Source organism: Podarcis erhardii (genome assembly GCF_964252035.2).
Source record: "Podarcis erhardii genome assembly, chromosome: 15".
NCBI lineage: Eukaryota > Metazoa > Chordata > Lepidosauria > Squamata > Lacertidae > Podarcis > Podarcis erhardii.
Window position 1 is genome coordinate 24,275,014 of NC_138505.1, and position 21,750 is coordinate 24,296,763.

A 21,750-nucleotide genomic window follows, 5' to 3' on the forward strand; every position below is an offset into this window, starting at 1 on the left:
GGCAAGATACACTTCCCCAGCCCTACCTGCAGAATGAACCGGAGACTTTCTGCATGCAAAGGAGACACTCTGCCAAGAGAATGAGGTCATTTCTCTAAAAATAAAGATCTGAGGTCTCATGATTGTTACAAAACAGCTGACTTAAACAGTAAGGTGCTTTATACCCAAGTGAGATCACTGGTTCACCTAGCACAGGGGTCAGCAACCTTTTTCAGCTGTGGGCCGGTCCACCGTCCCTCAAACCTTGTGGGCGGCCAGACTATATTTTGGAAGAAAAAATATGAACGAATTCCTATGCCCCATAAATGAACCAGAGATGCATTTTAAAATAAAAGCACACATTCTACTCGTGTAAAAACACCAGGCAGGCTCCACAAATAACCCAGAGATGCATTTTAAATAAAAGGACACATTCTACTCATGTAAAAAAACACTGATTCCCGGACCATCCGTGGGCCGGATTGAGAAGGCCTTCGGTTGCCTACCCCTGACCTAGCACAACAGTGCCCAAACTCCTTTTTCAGGCAGGAGGCAGTCTCAGCTCTATCGGGGGATTCTTGACATTCTGCATGCAAAGCAGGAGCTCTGCCACTAAGCTTTGGCCCTGTGGAAAGCAGAGAGAGAAAAAGCAACACTGCTTTGTGATAGCCATTTAATTTGGACACTCTTAAGGGAAGCAAGCAACAACTCTCTAAGGATCAGGGGTATGGGAGGAAAAGGCTGGAAGGGGGGGCCTCTAGCTGTGAGCTCCTAAACAATAGGTGCCAAAGATGCAGGGGGGATTTGGAGAATGTGGAGCAGCATTTAGAGAAGCAGGCTTTCAAGACCTGGCACCCAACATTAGCCCAAGCACGCCCTTTGGGACTTGCTTTGTAATCTTTTTACCATCTATTTGCATAGTAAACTGCCTCAACAGTTGAAAGACCAATGATTTAAACAGCTTTCTCTAGGACGGCGCCTTCTAAATGATTTGGACTCAAATTCCCATCAGTCTCAGCTAGAGCTGCAATGCTGCCTGGGGCTGATGGGAGCTGTAGTCCAAAACATCTCTAGGGCAACAGCCTGGGACAGGCTAATTTAGAACCTAGTCATACCTCGTTATGTTTGGTTCAGGTTATGTCTTTTCAGGTCGCGTCCCGCGGCAACCTAGAAGTACTGGAAAGGGTTACTTCTGGGTTTTGCCGCTCGCGCATGCGCAGACGCTCCAAATGACGTCACACACATACGCGAGTGGCAAAACGTGACCCGCACACATTCAGGTTGCGTTCTGCTCATGTTGCAAACGGGGCTGCGGAACAGATCCCGTTCACAACCAGAGGTACCACTGTATTATGTAACTCTTTAGCCATGATAAGAAAAGGCTCCAAAAGCCTCTGCCACCAAAATTACAGCCTTCGATTATAAAAAACCTACAGACTCAATAAGCAAGTGTGGCTGCACTGCAGGGGGTAAAGATAAGAGACTTGAACAGCATCGTAATCTACTGCCCTCTGAAGGCTTCTTTCAGCCTTTAGAACGTCTTGGGTGGAAAGACAAGGAGCGATTTCCAAAAAAGACACACAGATTTAAAATCATTTCCATATTTTGTATTGAAGTCAGTGAAAGTGTGTTACACTTGTGTCAGGTTCATATTGTTTGATGAGTAATCTCCCAAACTAAGAGGGTTAAATCTTGGCAAGATTCTGAGGAATCTAGCGCAAGCCCCTTGAAGCTCATGTGTTGGTCAAACACTTAATACAGAAAGCCAGGAGCCAAGAACAAGGTGACTTCTTTTTCTCTCAACTCAAAAGCAATGCAATGGAGGAGGTAAGTTGCTCCAAAGCAGGAGGATGGGGAGTAAAAAATTATGCTGGACTAATGCAAGCCGCTTCCAGGAATCCTGACCGTTTCCACTGTTCTGAATAAGGGCTCACATTGCAGGTTTACTGTGTTACCAGCTTCTTCCATCTCTGTTGTCTGACCATTCCCAGGAAATCCAGGTTGTTGCAAGAGATTATCAGAGCTCAGAGATTTCACATGGAAAATCACAAATGTTTTTATTACACTAGTTATTTGGAATAAGGAAGTTAAACTGAAATGTTTCATCCAGAAGGTATCATTCTCTTATATGCCAGCAAGCCCCTTCCAAAAGTTTAATGCACATGGTCAGATCTAATCAAAGCTAAGAGAGATCTTAGCCGCAGAGGCAAAACGTTGCAAGAAATTAAAACAGAAGACCACTGAAAAGAAATGCTAGCCAAGCAGCGATTCTGATAACATTGTGAATATATAGCACGAGCTGCTGAAATATACACACATCAACTTGAAAAATAATTCACAGTGACTCCAAGGGCATGAACAACTTTCTCCAGCTGAAGGGATTACCAGATACAAGCTGAAGGTACAAAGCATTGCCCATGTGGGAACGCCATGCAGATGTTACTCAGGAGCTGGCAGATTCTGGCAGCTTGTCTTATGCCATATGCTGTGTGGCAGCTGCCTTGCCAATGGAGTCCTACTTCTTTCTACCACCTCTTTCTTTGAGTGCTAAGTGGATCACTGACCCGCTGGTCATGTTGTAATAAGCCAGAGAGTTGGAATCTTTGATGAAGATGCCCTGAAAAGACAAGACACAAGAGGGTCTCAACAGTGCTAAGCTTTGTGCTTGGCAAGGAAAACAAAACCCACCCTTTGCACCAGAAGGAAACCACAGGAAGCTGCCTTGCACAAAGTCACACCATTGGTCCATCTAGCTCATCACTGTCTACACTGACCAGCAGCCCCACCTGGAGATGCTGGGGAATGAATATGGGATTTCCTGCATGCAAAGCAACCGCTCTACCACTGAGTTATAGCCCTTCCTTCATATCTCAGCATGGAATGCAAATCATGGCATTTGCGATTTAAGCTTGAAAAAGGCAAGGGAGCAGATAAGGCACAGGGCTGGGATCTTAAGACACTCAGGGTTAAGTGGAATGCTCTCCCCAAGGAGGTTCAGCTGGTGCCTACATTATATACCTTTATGCGCCCGGCAAAAAAGTTCCTCTTCAGCCAGGCCTTTAGTTGATTAACATGCTACATACCCTTTTAAATGTGTTTGTGGGAGACAGTGGAGAGGAGAGAGGTTATTGGTTTGTTTTTGTTCTTGTTTTTATTATGTCTTTTGTATCTTGTATTTTTATGTTGTGAATCCTGAGATCTATGAATGAAGAACGGCAAACTAACTAACTAATTAAGGGCCAACGGGACCACACACCCACCTCATATTGGAGCTTTTGTTTCCCAGCAGGCATTCCAGTGGCCTCGTGAATCTTGACCTTGATAACAGAAACCTAGGAACCAAAGGAAACCCACAAACACCTTCAATGAAATTGGGCACTATACAAGGGACTTGTACAGCACATGCTTGGGAAACATAACATGACAGAAAGGAAAAGGTTTGCAATGAATGTTGCTGCTGCTGCATCGTGAGTGCTTGGAGTGTAAGGCCTCTCCCTCTCCCTCCTTAGGCTAACTCCATCTGGCCTAGGGGGCGGGGCCCAGGCTCACCTTCGCCACGGCTTTAAGAGGCCTCACTGAGGCCAGGGACATTGCTGCTGCTGCATCGTGAGTGCTTGGAGTGTAAGGCCTCTCCCTCTCCCTCCTTAGGCTAACTCCATCTGGCCTAGGGGGCGGGGCCCAGGCTCACCTTCGCCACGGCTTTAAGAGGCCTCACTGAGGCCAGGGACATTGCTGCTGCTGCATCGTGAGTGCTTGGAGTGTAAGGCCTCTCCCTCTCCCTCCTTAGGCTAACTCCATCTGGCCTAGGGGGCGGGGCCCAGGCTCACCTTCGCCACGGCTTTAAGAGGCCTCACTGAGGCCAGGGACATTGCTGCTGCTGCATCGTGAGTGCTTGGAGTGTAAGGCCTCTCCCTCCTCAGGCCAACTCCATCTGGCCTAGGGGGCGAGGCCCAGGCTCACCTTCGCCACGGCTTTAAGAGGCCTCACTGAGGCCAGGGACATTGCTGCTGCTGCATCGTGAGTGCTTGGAGTGTAAGGCCTCTCCCTCTCCCTCCTTAGGCTAACTCCATCTGGCCTAGGGGGCGGGGCCCAGGCTCACCTTCGCCACGGCTTTAAGAGGCCTCATTGAGGCCAGGGACATTGCTGCTGCTGCATCGTGAGTGCTTGGAGTGTAAGGCCTCTCCCTCCTCAGGCGAATTCCATCTGGCCTAGGGGGTGGGGCCCAGGCTCACCTCCCTGATAAGGACGGTGCTGCTGCAGCAAATGCTAAAGATGTTTTATATATTTTAATGTGTTTTAAACGTGTTTTTATTGCTTATTTTGTTGTACCACCATGAATGGTGGGTTTTATCTATGTATTCTTGTTTCGTTCTATCTTGTTCTGTTTTGGGGTGGGATATTGAGTGGGGTGGGGATCGGTTTTTGTTTGGGCACAATTGTTTTTTGGTTGTTTTGTTTTTCTATTTTGTAAATGGAGGTTACTATGAGGCTTGGGATTGCTACCGTGGAGGGGCGAGGGAGGTATGGCGGTGGGGGCAGATGTTATAAGCGAAGGGGATCGAGATACGGATATGCTCGTACCCCTTCCAATCTGCGCCCCATCCCAAGAGACGAGGGTAGGGTGAGCAAGGATTACTCACCTCCTTCACTGGTGTTGTGCAATGCCAGGTCTATAGGCAACAAAACCGCCACCCTGCGAGATTTCTTTACCTCGCAGGGGGTCGACCTGGCTTGTGTGACGGAGACCTGGGTGCGCGAAGGGGTAACAGTTACCTTACGAGAGATGGCGCCCCCGGGTTTCTCTGTCCTCCACCAGTCACGGACTGTGGGCCGGGGGGGAGGGGTGGCATTATTAATCCGGGAAGATTGTTCTTTCAGGGCTCTACCATCGCCATCGATCCCCGGCATTGAATGTGTTGGCCTAGTGTGGGGCTCCGAGGAGAGCTTGGCTGTCTGGCTGGTGTACCGGCCACCTAGCGCACCAGCAGCCACCCTGTCAGGCCTGCTGGAGGCGGTGGCCGGCTGGGCCTTGGAGTTCCCTAACCTATTGGTATTGGGAGACTTCAACTTCCATGCTGATGCCGCTCCCTCCTCACAGGCTCTGGACCTGGTGTCTTCCATGGCGACACTAGGGCTCTCCCAGTTTGTTTCGGGCCCCACACATCAAGCAGGCCACACGCTGGATTTGATCTTTGGTGCCGGTATAGATGTGATCATGTCTCCTTCGATGAAGGTGCCATGGTCTGATCACTATGCTCTGAAAGCCAGGATTGACTTTCCACCCCCACCCTGCTTAGGTGGCGAGCCGATTTGGGCTCGCCCGCAGAGGCTGATGGACCCTGATAGATTCCGTCAAGCCTTGCGGGACCTTGCTCTCCCTGGCGACTCATTGACTGAGCTTGTTGAGGGCTGGAATACCCAGCTCCTGGCAGCCATCGATGAGATCGCACCTAAGCGCCCTCTGCGACCCCGCAGAAACCGGGCTCCCTGGTTTACCGAGGAGCTTCGGAAAATGAAGCGGGACCTCAGACGGCTAGAGCGAGTATGGCGGGGTGCCCGTGACGGAGCCTCAAGAACATCTTATAGGGTTTTTATGAAAACCTATGAGATGGCTGTGAAGGCCGCTAAGAAGTCTTACTTCTCGGCCTCCATTGCATCCGCTAGCTCTCGCCCGGCGCAATTATTTAGTATAATTCGGTCTTTAACGTCCCTTGAAGGACAGCCAAATTTAAATAACAATCTGACACACAGCTGTGAGGCATTTGCGAGCTTTTTTGCGGAGAAGGTCCTGTTGCTCCGCCATGACCTCCCTGCCAATTTGGATACAATAAAGGAACTGGAGGCCCCTCGACTGTCCTCGGGTTCAGTATTGGACCATTTTGACCGGATATCTCCAGCCGATGTGGACAGACTCCTCCAAGCTGGAAAGCCCACCACCTGTCCTCTTGACCCGTGCCCGTCATGGCTGATTAGAGCGTGTCCAGACGAGGTGCGGGCCCCCCTGGGGGATATCATCAATTTGTCCCTTGGCACCGGGATATTCCCAGGGGAACTGAAGGAGGCAGTGGTGCGTCCGCTCTTAAAGAAAACATCATTAGATCCCTTAGATCTATCCAATTACCGCCCGGTTTCGAATCTTCCATTCCTGGGTAAGGTGATTGAGAGAGCGGTTGCTGAACAGCTTGGTAGGTTTCTGGATGAAACATCTGCTCTGGATCCATTCCAGTCCGGCTTCCGTGCTGGCCATGGGACCGAGACGGCTCTGGTCGCCCTAACAGATGATCTCCGTAGGCAGCTGGATCGAGGCGGGTCGGGGCTGCTGATTCTTCTAGATCTGTCAGCAGCCTTCGACATGGTCGATCATGAACTCCTGGACCACCGCCTTGCCGACGTGGGGATCCAGGGCACAGTCCTTCAATGGCTGCGCTCGTTTCTCCCTGGTCGGGGACAGAGGGTGGCGCTCGGGGGGGAATTGTCATCGCGCCACTCCTTGGTGTGTGGAGTGCCTCAGGGTGCGATTCTCTCCCCGATGCTTTTTAACATCTTTATGCTCCCCCTCGCCCAGCTTGTCCGGAGTTTTGGGCTGGGTTGCCATCAGTATGCCGATGACACCCAACTCTATCTGTTGATGGATGGCCATCCTGACTCGGCTCCCGATACACTGGCGAGATGTCTGGAAGCTGTGGCTGGATGGTTACGTGGGAGCCGGTTGAAGTTAAATCCTTCGAAGACAGAGGTCCTCTGGCTGGGGCGGGATGATATGGGATTGAGGGGGCAACTCCCATCTCTTGCGGGGGTGCAACTAGTGCCAGCACCGTCCGTTAAGAGTTTGGGTGTAATCTTCGATACCTCCCTCTCTATGGAGGCGCAGATTACAGCTATAACAAAGGCGGCATTTTTTCATCTCCGCCAAGCTAAGCAGTTGGCCCCTTATCTCTCTCGCCCTGACCTAGCCACTGTGATCCATGCGACGGTCACCTCCAGACTGGATTATTGTAACTCGCTCTACGTGGGGCTGCCCTTAAGACTGACCCAGAAACTCCAGCGGGTGCAGAATGCCGCGGCGAGACTCCTTATGGGGTCTTCGCTGCGAGATCACATTCAACCGGTACTATACCAGCTGCACTGGCTCCCGGTGGAGTACAGGATCAGGTTTAAGGTGCTGGTTTTAACCTTTAAAGCCCTATACGGCCTAGGACCCTCGTACCTACGGGACCGCCTCTCCTGGTATGCCCCACAGAGAAACCTACGGTCTGCAAATAATAACATCCTCAAGGTCCCAGGCCTCAGAGAGGTTAGGCTGGCCTCAACTAGAGCCAGGGCCTTCTCGGCTGCGGCTCCAATCTGGTGGAACGCTCTGTCACAAGAGACTAGGGCCCTGCGGGACCTGACATCCTTCCGCAGGGCCTGCAAGACAGAGTTGTTCCACCAGGCCTTTGGTCAGGGCGCAGCCTGACTCCCTCCTCTGGCAACCTGCTTAGAATCTTGCTTAATTAGTTGCCATTAATTTGATTTTAATTGATTTTTATAATGTAATATTTTTAGAATGTGTGAATATTTGATTGTTTGATTGTTGATTGTTGTTAGCCGCCCTGAGCCCGGCTTCGGCTGGGGAGGGCGGGATATAAATAAAATTTATTATTATTATTATTATTATTAAAAGGAAAGCTGTATCAATCAACAGAGAAATGAATCAGGGAGCAGGGATGCCAAATGGTGACTCATCAATTAAATCTGGTCAGGTATTTTATACCCAGGAATGGTAAAAGCTTTGCCTGCTACTTCATGGTTATAAACAGCCACACACTGTTCTCTTTTAATGCCTGCTGTGCATCTTTACATGTTAGCATTATTATTATTATAAGCTGGCTTATAGAAATATAAAATACATGTAAATATACAGTGTTTAAAACTAAGCAGTAAAAGAGCAATCCAATATTTAATACTAAACACATACACCCCATTAAAATCAGCAATATAAAAACTGGAAGAATATACAAAGCAGCCTTTCCTCCCAAAATTAAAAACTGATGATTAGGAAAAGCATCCCATTAGATGACATCAAATGCTTGAGAACAGAATAAAGTTTTAAACTGGGGCCAAAAAAGACAGTATCAGCACCATGTGGGTCTTGCTGCGGAGTCCCCCCCCCCCCAAACAGGGAGCAACTCTCTGAACCTCTTCAGAATGAAGAGAGAGTTTGGTGTAGATCTTAATGCATGGGTAGATTCATATTGGGAGAGACATTCCATTACGCAGTGTGGTGCTGAACTGTGTAAACCTTATAGCACACTGATTTGGGCCTGGAAATGCACGGCCTGCCAGTAAAGCGCAGCCAGAACAGGTGTTAAAAGGTACAATCACCTGGCTGCAACAATTAATCTGGCTACTGCATTCTGCAACAGCTGCAGTTCCTGAAGAGTCACATAATCTAACATTTTTATATGTAACTCTGCTGCAACACCTGCACTCCACAAGTCAGTAAGACAATATTTATAGCTTTCGCTGGTTTTATTAATGGCACCTGGCCACTGATAAAGATGGGGATCATTTTATGCAGCAAAATACTCTTTCCAAACCCCAGATAAGTGTCTGAAGAGCAAAGCAGTCACTGACAACAGAGAAACCAGCCAGCCATTGCTTGAGCCACATACCTGGTCAGAGAGAGGGAGGGTGAACACCAGCACCTGGCCATTCAGTTTCCATTCTGTCTTGTCCTGCATGTTAGGAACTTGAACTTTGACCGTGACTGGGCCCTAAGGGAGTAAGCAGAATTACACTGTTAAGGGTGTGTGTGTGCTTAAGAACACAAGAGCCTGCTGGATCAGGCCAATGGCCCACCTAGTTCAGCATCCTGTTCTCACAGCGGCCAACCAGATGCCTGTAGGAAATCTGGATTCAAGCTCTCTCCTGTCCTGTGGTTTCCAGCAACTGGTATTCAGAAGCATTACTGCCTCTGACTGTGGAGGCAGAGCACAGCTATTGTGGCTTGCAGCCATTGGTAGCCATCTCCCCCATGAATTTGTCAAATCTGACAAAGGAGAAGAAGGGAGAACCAATGATAAAATAGATAAAGAAACCTCTGCTTCTTCCTGGAAGGCTGCCCTTTTGAATTTCCTTCCCTTGCAAATTCCCCCATTCAGATTGCAAGTGGAGAACTTCGGGCTAGCAACCCAGCTTAATCGGAATGTGAAGGGTCGCTGATCACCCAACCCACTAGAAGATTCCTCTGGCCTAAGATCAAAACACCATTATTTATTTAAGCACACACCTTGTTTCTGCGCAGGAATTCCTCTTCCGGCATCAGGTTCTCTTCAGATTTCAGCTTCTTGGAGGCCGGCTCATCATCCATGGGAGGTGGAGGGTGGACAGGAGGCATAGGGGCCGGAGCACTCACTGGTGCCACAGGAGGAGCTGGAACAAAAGCTGATGGGGGGGGGGAGTATTTATTCTGCAAGAAAATCACTAGTGGCGTTTGGAGCAAAAGACGTGGACAGAACCCCAAAGCAGTGGTGTCAAATGCAGAAAAAGCCTGGTATAGTCCCATCTCCATTTCTGCTTGAGAAGGTAGCACAGGAAGCATGTGTGGAGGCATCTTCCAATGCTAATCAAGGGCAAAACAACTCACTTATGAGCTTGCTTGCAAGAAATAACTAAGAAGGGGGGGGGGTTGTGTCTCTGCTCCCAACCTCCTGGCCTTTAGAAATAAGGTGATTTTATGTTTTTGGTGTATGCTAAAAACCAAAGCACTTTCAGAATGGTGTTATTGGTTATGCATAGTACTAGTCACTGTGAAGGTGTGGAGTTGTATCTTTTTTTTAAAAAAAATTGTTTTACTTCTCATGTATCAAATGCCTTTTATTCTTTTGAACGCTGCTATGGTTACTTTAAATATTAAAGCGTTTTATATGTGTTTTTTTTAATGTAAGCAACAATTTTGCTTGATTTTTATAGAAAGGCAGGGTATAAAAATAGCAGGGGTTTTTTTTAATAAAAAAAGTTTAATGACTCTTGAGGGACCAGTGGCCTTTGCAATCTCCAATGGTGTCTGTCCCTGGCACCAGAGAGAAGTATGGATCCTTAAAATACATTTCCTGGTCACAAGAAGGTGGAATGGAAATCTCTTGAAAGAGTTACATTTGACACCATTGCCTTTAGGGAAAGAAAAGAGACCAAAAGAAAAAAGAAAAGCAAGAGTAAGTAGAAACTCCCAAGGCATAAAAGCTGTGTTAAAATGAGATTAGTTGAGCTAAAAAGCCTAGGAAAATTGTCAGCTTCTCCTATCCAAGCACTGCGAAAGTCAGGACATCACACCTGCTGGAAGTCTAAGCTTCAGTGCTTCTGAGTAGGGAAAATGTGGGAATGTAGAAAGCTCTGCTTTGTAGCGATAAAATGAAGGTTAAATAAATGGGGGGGGGCTGGATGAACGCACCTAAACACATGTGATGCATCTGCTATCCCAGAGTAGGCCGAAGTCCCTTTCCTAGGCTTTGCTTCAGCTGTGTAGGAAGTTAATGCTAGTTGTGAACTTTATGACACAAGTATTGCTATGGTCAAGTTGCCCTTGTTTCCTTATGGGTCCTCATGAACTATCCTGGGCTGCAACTGCACATGTGCCTGACCAGAAGTGTACAGCTGAAAATGAAATATGTGAATCTGCCCTTGCTCTGTTTTCCCTGGGTTTCAAATATTTGGGTCTGGCGACTACTTTCTACCCACAGTGTTGTTTTTTTAAAAAAATCACAGATCTTTCAACTCCACTGTGAACTCTTTGGCTTGGAATGACTAGGGTATTAAGCATTTAAGAGAATTACAAAAAATTCAGACAAGAACACTTCCACGTAACAGCCAGGGATCTAAGTGACTCGATAGCATCTTATTTATGTACCTTCAGCTACTTATCTCAAACTTGGATGGCGGTCATTGAAAAGAGGGAGAGCCACACACAAAGCAGCCAGACCATGAAGGCGAGATGAGGGGGGCAGGGCTTAAAGCTACTTTGCAACAACTATAGTGGGTGTGCAGCAACTGAAACACAGACAGAAGACTCTGGCTCTTTCCAAGGGCACCGAGTGGCTCTTCCTCTATTCCTGCCTTTGTTTCTCTTGCAAAATGACAGTGTCTGGAGAACTGGCACCCAAGCTAGCATGCAGCCACAAGAATCTTTGAAGAGCGGCGACAATCAGGCCAAGTAGTCTACAAAAGGTCAAGAACTATTGACACACAGAGACGCACACCACAGCCAGGAATCCCCGGTACCACTCTGGACAGACGAGAAGTGAAGGCATGCAAATTAAGAGCTCAACTTGAAGGTTAGTGATTAGCTGAGTTACCTCCGAGGTCACAATGACACTTAAGAAGTTACCTGGACTGCTGACTGGTCCCTGTCTGTATCCTATATTGTAACAATTAAATATAATTAGTCAATGGCTTAGCTCACCTGAAACCTATGAGATAATAAAATAGTGCCTATTTAGATTTCATTATTTAAAACGGAAAACTCTACAGGAAAGCACAAAGGTTCCAGGCCGCTCCTTTGTCACATACAATGGTCAAGAATATACTGTAATGCCACAGAGCACACTTTCAACTTATTGGGTTCAAGAACTGGGGTTGGCGGTGTGTGCTTTTCCATACCTATGCGGAAGAACAGGTCTCTGATTTAGAAAGAAAACTTGCAAGCCAACTCCTGTGTAAATGCAGCCAGCACCACAGTCTTTGTACATCAGTGAAGCATCCTAGAGGATTGAAAATGCAAGATCTAGTCTACCCTCATCCCCGTAGATGGTGGGAAGAATGATCTTGGGCCATGGAAGAAACTGAAAGCAGCCTGCCTCAGTTTCTCTGTGGAAAAGGGGCTATGGGTAGGAAAAGGTCATGAAGCATAAACAATAGACTATGCAACAATTTTTAACCCTTCATGTGAGAAAAGGAATTGGAAGGCCAGGGAGAATGAGGATGAAATTCTAAGTTCATTTTGGAAGAGGGGAACAACCAATTTGGAACAAGTAGGAGGAATTCTGTTTCTGCCCAACATTTCCTCCCTCTTCTTTTCTAGACTTCAAACTTTTGGGAGAAACGAGTCACCTGTATAACTGTTACCAACTACAGATTTTTTTTTTTAAAAAAAGCACACATGGTGATCATCACAAGACAATACATAGGGTAAGGCTGTCACTGTGGCATCGTATCAAACCCAAATATGTCACCAATTTTAACACAACTGTTATTATTCATTCAGCAAATGCAGTGACTAAATTTTAGCAGTGTTGACCTCCAGGGCTTAATTCCATTGCAGAAATGGCTTTTCGGTATGGAGAATCCCAGTGAAGCCTGCAAAAACTTTTGATCAAAGACTTGCAGGTAAAGTGCAACTGCTGAATGCAGTAGCTATAGGACCACTGAGGAAAATGCACCAACAGAAGCAAATTCTGAGACCAAGAGGAATCCTGATGGGCTTCCACAATTCCCAAAACTTATTTAGCCCCCGGTGAGATTGTTCAGCACTGACCTGTTGGCACAATCATGGGAGGGGGCCGTGGAGCCATGATGGGTGGGGCCGAAGGTGGCATCGGAACTACGTTGATCCGAGGGGCATGTATGATCGGTGGCATCGGAGCAGCGATGACAGAGCCTGGAGGTAAGCGGACCACGGAAGTCATTGGTGGGCGAGGCATGACGGGAACAGCGCTGACAACTGTTGTACGGACAGGTGGTGGCATCTAGAAGATGTAAGAATACAGGAAGTTGCTTTATGCTGAACCATGCCATGTAGGTCCATCTAGCTCAGTATGACTGGCACAGACTGGCAGCCATTCTCCAGGGATTCAAACAGGGAATTTCTCTTGGCTCTACCTGGAGATACTGGGGATCAAACCAGAGGCCTTCTGCATGCAAAGCCTGTGCTCTGCCACTGAGACGTGACCCTTCCCCAAGCAAGGCAATTCAGCTTACAAGATGTAAATTAAAACCTGGCTCTCTCTGCCAAATAGAAGAAGTCCTTTAAGCAGAGGAGCTTCCTATGGAACAAGTGGGGCTTACCGAGGGCGGGCGAGGCACTGATGCGATTGGCGGAGCACTGGTTTGGATGTTTGGGGCTGATGAGAGGGGTGGGGGCTGGGGCATCTCATTGGGTTTGCTCGGACCAATCTTCTCCTTGCTGTCATCCTCTGGCACCAGCCCTTTGGCCTTATGGATAGCCTCAATCTGCTCCTGCAGGGTAATGTTGGCCTGAGCTGCCTGCTGAGTTCGGGCCATGCTGCCAGAGTGGCCATCCCAGGTCACCTAGTAAAACAGAAAACAGGTGAGTCTTAGTGCCTTTTGCTTTCACACTAACTAGAGTTAAGCCACTGGAGGAGGCAGCTTTCTTTCCTTCACGCTTCCGGTAGCAGAGCGCTTTTTAGCCTGGCTCCCTGCCATACCTTCTCTTCTGGTTTCTGGATCTCTTCTTCCCCAATTTTCTTGCCGATAGCTGTCTCTTCAACACCAAAAATATCGGTACGGCGCTCGGCCAGCTGTTTCAAGCTGCTTTCAATGTCCAAGCCTGGAAAGTATGAGTAAAATGGGAGAGTTTGCCATGGTGGTGGTGTTGTTTTTGGTCCTTAAAGATAGGGCACTGCTCATAGGTTCTAAGCTATCTGTTGTCACTACTCCCATAAAATGGGCAAACAGAAATGGGATGCACTGAAAAATTTAGCCATCTGAAAATTTTGGCCGCCAAGATAGTGTTCTACCTTTTCCATTCACTACTTTGTCAGGGCTCTGGACAACCCAAACCAGGCACAGGTTTTTATATATTTCTTATAATTATAAAGCCCATTCTTTCATTAAAAAACTCAAGAGCAGCTGACATGTAGTTGATATTCAAATATATACTTATTGCATTCTGAATTATTACTGGGTATTGTTTTTTCTTTTATATACCTTTATTAGCTGCTTTGAACATCCCCGTTTGGAGAGGAAAATACGTTAAACGTTTTACTACAGAATCAAATGAATTGCAGTGTAGTAAACACACCTGCCCCCAAAACGCCTTTTGAAATTTGATGCCTACCTGCCGCTTGATAGCTGTCCTCTTATAAACTAAAGTTAATCATTAATTGATTAGCACGGAATGATTCTAATTATTTCAGAAGAGCATTATAGTATCTGACTAGTTTCCTTCAGACACGCATAAACATGTAATCAAGGTTAACACAAGAAAAAAATATGTCGATAAAAGACCACTAAAACCTTGCTGGACTGACCTGGGGCATAGACCTCATCATCGCTCTGCTTCTCCCGGAGAGAGCGATCCCTTTGCTCCAACCAGCGGGGATCCAGAAGCCCAATCCGCATATGTTCTTGCATTTTGCTGGCAGGGATTTTCTCCCCCGTGATGGGGGAGACAAGATACTCATCTGGGGCCGGAGTTGGTGGCAAAGGCTTAGATGCTGGAGAGAGGAGAGAGAGAGAGAGAAGATATACAGTTAGAAATGTTTTACATGACCACTGGATCTAGAATGCAACCCAGTCACAAAACCCCACCTGATCTTAACCCCAAGCTTACCTTTAGGGTCATAATCTTTCCTGACAATGACTTGGTCTGGAGTAGGAGGAAGAGGTGGTGGCATCGGAGTTTCTGGAGGTGGTGGAACTTTCTGACTCTCATCTTCTTCATCAGAGCCCTTCAAAAAAATTTTTTTAAGTGAAGGATCATGAAGCATGATTCTCTTGAAAGGCTCAACTCAGTTTTCTTAGTAAGAAGACAAACCAGGCTTAAGCAAGTCTTTTCCCTGATTTAAGCTGGCACCAGTTAGCTCAATTGGTTAAGAGCATGGTGCTAATAACACCAAGGTCATGGGTTTGATCCCCATATGGGTGCATATTCCTGCATCACAGGGAGTTACTGATCCACAGAGTCCCTTCGAACTCTATGATTCTATCATACCTTTGCCGCTGGCTTGTTCAAGCCTTGAGCTTATGAAAGGCTGCACTTCGAACCATCAGCAGACTTGTGGGAATACGAATGTGCAGCGTGTTATGCAAAGGACCCTTACAGGGCTTGGACTAGACTGTTTTCAGAACCCTCTCTCATCCCTTGTAGGTTTATGGCTAAAGGACAAAGATCTTCTAAAACTTTCGGAACCTTTCCCCACCACCAGACGTTAAAACTTGAGCCCCAATTTAAGTTCAGCAGAGCATTAAGGTCCAGGACACCAGCTATGCAGCACCAGGAACAAACTCTTACGAACATTACTTTACTGAGTACAGAGATTCAGAAAGACTACTTTCAAGCTTCGCCACACCGAAAAGACTTTCCCGCAGACTAACTGCTCACCTCATCCATGTCCTGCACTTGGGTATCCTGGTCCAACTGAGATGGTGCCTCCTCAGTCTTTTCTTGTTTCTCATCTTCATCATCTGACTCCACTTCCATCTCCACTTCTTCACTTTCGCCAAACTTCTCATAGCGCTCCTGGATGAGAATTCGAGCACCTAGCTCCTCGGGAGTGGTGGGAGGAGGGAAGTTCCCTGCAAAAAAAGGGGGGGAATCATACCTTTGGTGAAACTTAAGTTACACAGCTGAGAAAAGCATCATGTGTCTTCCCTAGACAAGCTTCTTGTTAAGGGTCCACCTCAGTAGGAAGTGACTGGACTTCTGGGCTGGGGGCTCTGTAAGCTTCACTTTTTTCTGATATTTGTGGGATTCAAGAAGCAGAGTTCAAATGCAGGTCTTGCTTGCCGCTTCCATTTTATTTGCACCTGCTTTTCAAGTGCACACTTCCATTTTATTTTGCACTCTGCTTTTCTTTAAGCAGAGGCTTGACAACCATATGTCAGGAGTGCTCTGATGGCATTTCCTGCTTGGCAGGGGGTTGGACTCGATTGCCCTTGTGGTCTCTTCCAACTCTATGATTCTATGATTCTAAGTATATTACAGTCTTCTCCAGGACCCCCCTGAGGAGGGAGGCTCAGAGGATGATGACGAGGGAAAGAAGGGCCTTTTCAGTTGTTGCTCTGTGTGTGTGTGTTTTCCCCAGCAAGGTCCACTTGGCACCTTTAGTGATATCTACTTGACATCACGTAAAGACGTATATTCCGCCCCCCCAAGGCTTTTAATAAACTTGAGATGTTAATAAGTTTACTGCCCAAGTTTCCTATGGCTGTTTTGTGGATTAATGTGGATTTATATTTAACAAGCAGCTAACTAGAATAATGATGATAATAAAATAGTAGTAGTAGTAGTAGTAGTAGTAGTAGTAGTAATAATAATAATAATAATAATAATAATAATAATAATAATAATAATATACAGACGGTTCCTGGAGGACTTTGTTGGAAAGTAGCTATACAGTGCTTCCTTGGAGGGATAACAGATGAGGTATTCAATATTTTCATTGAGTCTAAGCGGCTTTTCTCTTCCTGACATATGCACAGAGCCTTCTTATGTTGGATTCAATGAGGCTTTGAGATTGGTCAAGCTATGCATTTCAGCAAAGTAAATGATCCAACCTTGCTCGGAGGGCTGGAAGTCCACGGTTTCCACCACCACAAAATCATGCCAATCAATCTGGGCATAAGCAACGCGCTCTCGCTCCTTTTCCTCCTCTTCCTTCTTCCGCTCTCGCTCCTGAAACTTGGCCCACTCCACTCTGTAACACGCCTGCACAAAGCATCAAGTAACTTTTTAAAAAAACCAGTAACTGTGTTTTTTGGATACATTCTCAAAAAGCATCAAGGTCGCCTGCTTTCAAGTGCACCCCAAACTCAGCTTGAGGGTACTGACAAGGCCATATCCTCCCACTTTAGTCATGGGAAGAGCTGGGTTGGTGGTAATTGCAGATTTTGGCTGGCTACCAAGGCTAGGTCAGATTAATTGGGACACTGCACTTAAGAATCTGATATTTTGAGAGGCAGCGTAGCGGTTAGCGTGCTACACTGGGTCCTGGGTCCAAATCCCTACTCAGCCATGAAATTCACTGGGTGACCTGGGCCAGCCATTACCTCTCAGCCTACCACACAGAAGGTTTGCCCCTTTGCAGGAAAGGTGAAATAGAAATGCAATGGTGGTAATGCGAAGTGATACAATCACAAAAGGAGAAACAAAAGTGCACCTTGCCTCTATTACAAATAAGGCCACTGAGATGTAAGACACTTGTAAGTGTAAGATCCTACACTTGCTTACCTAGGAGGAAGCTCCACTGAACTCAGTAAGGCTTACACCTGGGTAACATACCGGTATATACCTCTATAGGACTGCACTGAATATTGGCAGAAATGCAAAGCGATATAAGATGGTTAGCTCATAAGAGTGTTTTCAGATTATTTAAACCTAGCAAAGGGCAGTCATGTAAAAAACTCTTAACTGCTTACCTGATCCAATACTTCTTTGGGGTTTTCTGCTTCCTTTTTAAGTTTTATGATCAAACCCTTGGGTGGAATCAAGATCTGGGGGGGGGGGGGGAAGAAATTCAATAGGCTACTGAGACATCAGTTCCAATTAGGGGTTTCTTCTTACCCACACAATCAATAGTCTGCATTAAGAAAAGCTTGCAATATGTATAATTTAGGCAAAATAACTTCTGCCAGTTATTTTTATAGTTTATTCCAGGTTTGCAAGTCACAGTAATGGGCTGGGAGGTATGTGGAACACTTGAGGTCTTATTCAACCACCCACTCAGCTTCTGAGATATCAGCAGGAAACGGCACACGTTTTCAAGCATATCTTAGCAGCCAGGACTAGAAACTTGTTTGCTGAGTTGTCATTTTCAAAGAAAAGCTTAATTCTGTGCTCGTTTTGTTGCTCTCCCAGTCTCTGCCTGAAAGTAGGAACACTTTAAGGAACAGTACATGTGCACAGGATGCAGAGAAGCTGACAACTATTTGCCATAATTGGCAAAGGGTATAGCTATGACTTAGGCGAGACAGCTCCCATTAGACAAAGCCTCCATATTTGGAGGCAGCAGAATTTCTGAATGCCAGTTGCTGGAAACCACAGGAGGGGAGAATGCCAATGTTCTGCTTGCTGGTTTCCCACAAGCATCTGGCTGGCCAGGATGCTGGACTAGATGGGCCACTGGTCAGATCCAACAGGCTATTCTTATGTTTTAACAAAAACAGAACAATTCTGCTATCATTTCCACTGCTTCTCCTGTTTGCTATAGAACAGATTTTGTTTTTATCTTGCCATGATCATACAAAGAATGTGCAATCAATATTAGGGCACCTTAATGCCTGGGGTGTCCCTACTTTCCCCTCCAGGATCCTTGCAAGCATTTCTCTTCAACCCAGACAGTAAGCCTTCAAAGTCTGTCACTTTGAAATGCACATGTTGCTCTGCATAAATAGAACTGTCCTCAAGCTTGCTCAAATGAATCCTCCCGGCATCTGAGATTTGTTACCTTAGTGTACTGTTCGACCAGTTTGGTGAAGTAGTTGAAGAGACTGTGCTGCGGGCGCAGGAAGTCAAATTGGTAATTCCTCTGCTCTTTCTGCATCAACTGGGTGAGGAACTGCCTGCCGTTCCGAGCAACAAACTGGGCTGTCAGCTTTACCACGTCCAAGTCAAAGGCTGAGATCGAGGGAGGGTCTGCAATGAACTCAAATTCCGGAGGAGGCTCTTTCGGAACCACAGTCTCCTGAATCACCTGGGCTTGTACCTGCGGAAGGAACACAGAAATGCATCACCACTTATACCCAACCTCACTTAGGTGCACAGGTCAGATGTCCCTGTATTTGCTGCTCTGTGGTTTAGAACCATTCCTAGCAAGCCTCTGCCAACCGGGTGCCCTTCAGATGGCTTGGCTGTGTTGGCAGGGGCTGATGGTAATTGCAGTCCAAACCATCTAGAGGGCACCAGGTTGGTGAAGTTTGTTCTTACCTCCACAGTGAGCTGGTGTGGGGAACCTGTGGCCCTCCAAATGTCGCTGAACTACAATGCCCTTGGCCACTGACCCTGCTTGCTAGGGCTGATGGCTGTTGTAGGTAAGCAACATCTAGAGGGGCCAAAAGTTCCTCACTTCTGCCAGTGAGGCATGAACGGAAGGAAAAGGCCAAGAGAAATTTGTTGGCAGTTGGCCCTCCCTCCTGCAGCACCATGAAAGATAAGAGACAGATGAAGACAAGAGAGGAACCGCTTACCTTTTGGGGAAGCTGCTGTTGTGCACTCTGCTGTGCCTGCATGACTTTGGGAATGGCTGCCGAGGGCTCCTGTGCCTTCCCTTCCTTGAACTCATTGACTTTGTGGCGATAGTAGGCATGGTAAGGATCGTTGGGGTTCAAGAAGTTAAATTTGGGATTGTTGATTTCATTCTGCCTGATACGGGCTTCAAACTCAGGACCATTTCTAGAAAAGTTATAGAGCAAAAATCAGCACCAAACCAAAATTTAAAATTCCTCAAAAGCCACCAAGGACAGGCACAGTATCAAACCCACACAAAAAATTACTGCCAACCCTGAGTCCTCACTGCCTTTGTCCCTTAACACATTTGATTAGCTATGCATGCTGAGGCTGCCTCAACCACCCTCTTAGCTTATCTCTGCAAGAAGCTGATATTCCAAGAGTGCAGTCTAGGGTGACCTACCTGGCTACAAAACTGGCTGTCTTGTCCACAATATTCCGAACCTCTGGAGGAGGATAAATAATTCCCACCACGGGCTTGGCTGGTGTTGCTTCTTCTTTCGGTTCATCTTCTGGCTGCAATTAAAAGTGAATATGGCATAAAAAGAAAGCAGACCAAGGATCTTTCAAAAACCAGTTTGCTGAGGAAAAAAATCAAGTATTACCCAAAGCAATAGTCTCTATTGCAGGATTGTTCTGTTGTGAAAGACTGAGCTAAACATCACAGTTCCTTGTCCCACAGCTCCTTAGTGGGATGGCCTTAGAAATGTATCTATCACCGCAGTTTCAGGCCCCCATCCCACCCTTTGTTATCTTTCTGTCAGCGGATGAAGACTGTTTTATTCCAACATGCTTTGGGGGGCTGTTTTTAAACCAATTGGGTTTTTTTTTAATAGTGTTGTGTTGTTTTCACTATGTCTTTCAATGGATCTGTTTTTATAGTTTTAATTATTTTATAGTTTAATTACTTTTATCTTAAGTATTATATTTTATATGTTGTTAATCTTCTACATTTTAACTGTGTTGTTCTAATTTGTTCACACTGCCTTGAGTCCTGGTCTGGGAAAGAATGCTCTGTGTTTGTGTGTGCGGATAGATATAATAATAATAATAATAATAATAATAATAATAATAATTGTAGTAGTCTGGAGGGGTCTGGAGGGTGGCAGCACCATTGTTATAGATCTTCAGACACCAGGCAAAAACCTTCCTTCTTAAAGCAGGCCTTTGGCTTTTAATTATCTATGGCCTTTCAGAGTGGGTAGGATGTTTTCATGAACCAGTTTTAACCAGTTTTGTTTTTAACCCGTTTTTGTAAGAGGCTTTGAGCCGTCATGGCAAAAAAAGCAGCTTATAAATTTAATAAACAACCACATTTCCCATCATCACCAGCCAGAATGGCCAATGGCCAGGGATGATGATGATAATAATTTATTATTTATACCCCGCCCATCTGGCTGAGTTTCCCCAGCCACTCTGGGTGGCTCCAAATCGAGTGTTAAAAACAATACAGCATTAAATATTATAAACTTCCCTAAACAGGGCTGCCTTCAGATGTCTTTTAAAAATAGGATAGCTGCTTATTTCCTTGACATCAGATGGGAGGGCGTTCCACAGGGGAGGCGCCACTACCAAGAAGGCCCTTTGTCTGGTTCCCTGTAACCTCACTTCTCGCAGGGAGGGAACTGCCAGAAGGCCTTTGGAGCTGGACCTCAGTGTCCGGGCTGAACGATGCAGGTGGAGACGCTCCTTCAGGTATACTGGGCCGAGGCCGTTTAGGGTTGAGAAGAGCTGGCAGTCACGCAAACTGTGGGGGGCATAGGTTCCCCATTCCCCACTTTAGAAAACTCCCATACATCCACGCATCCGCGGGCTGCAAACTACGCCTCCCAGCATGCACCGCTCTCGTCCCGCAAGGCATCCTGGGAGGAGGACCTCCCCCTTCAGGAGGCCTCGGACATTAACCAGGGTTGGGGGGTGGGGTGGAAAGATGAAGGAACCTCGGAGAGTGGGCTTCTGCTAAACGGATCAGGCCGAAAATTACCTGCTTCGCTTCAGGGGGCGCTGGCTGGGCAGGCGCCATCGCCTGCACAGGCCCGGCCGGCATGGCGGCTCTTCGCTCCGACGTTAGACGCGCGGCGCTCAACAAAACACCAAGCTCGGCGACAAAATGGCGTCGCCGTCAGCCGTGGCTGCGCGCGCATGCAGAGCGGCCACGTCAAAGGAAGGAGGAGCGGTATAAGTAGGGGGGGGCTGTTTGGCGCATGCGCGTTGTCCTCTTCGAGCCCGTTTGAGGCACCGGAGACGATGAGAGTCTGGGGCTCCCCTGATTCTTCACATAAAAAAACAAAATAAAAAAATTCTTTATTTTGTTTTGACTCTTCACATAAAGTTAAGGCAAATACTTGCAGAGCCTTTGACCTTCACTTCCAGACCCGAGCGCATTATTTGTTTATGTCCTTGCAAATGAAAACATGATTTTGAAATAAAATAAAGGATACACCTGACCTATGCATGTTTACTCGAAAGTAAATCTCATGCTGTTCAATCCTGTTCTAATATCAAGCACAGTATAGATGACTTTCACCCTGAGGGGTGTCAAGGGAACCCCTCATTCCACCCAATTCTGGCCAATATTGTTGTGAGCGGGGGCAAGTGCGATTAGTATT

General features: G+C 46.7%; 1 protein-coding gene across 1 annotated transcript; it reads right to left on the reverse strand.

Moving 5' to 3' along the window:
* Window positions 1-1,571: 1,571 nt before the first annotated feature.
* On the reverse strand, window positions 1,572-21,282 carry SF3A1 (splicing factor 3a subunit 1). The gene is made up of 17 exons (XM_081841809.1): window positions 21,126-21,282; window positions 19,545-19,657; window positions 19,102-19,306; window positions 18,363-18,620; window positions 17,335-17,409; window positions 16,474-16,624; window positions 15,299-15,492; window positions 14,528-14,645; window positions 14,226-14,411; window positions 13,401-13,522; window positions 13,021-13,263; window positions 12,491-12,701; window positions 11,345-11,374; window positions 9,251-9,405; window positions 8,634-8,735; window positions 3,240-3,311; window positions 1,572-2,596 (listed from the first exon to the last, which is right to left on the reverse strand). The coding sequence occupies exons 1-17, from the start codon at window positions 21,186-21,188 to the stop codon at window positions 2,495-2,497; spliced, it is 2,400 nt and encodes a 799-aa protein (XP_081697935.1). The 5' UTR covers window positions 21,189-21,282; the 3' UTR covers window positions 1,572-2,494.
* Window positions 21,283-21,750: the final 468 nt, after the last annotated feature.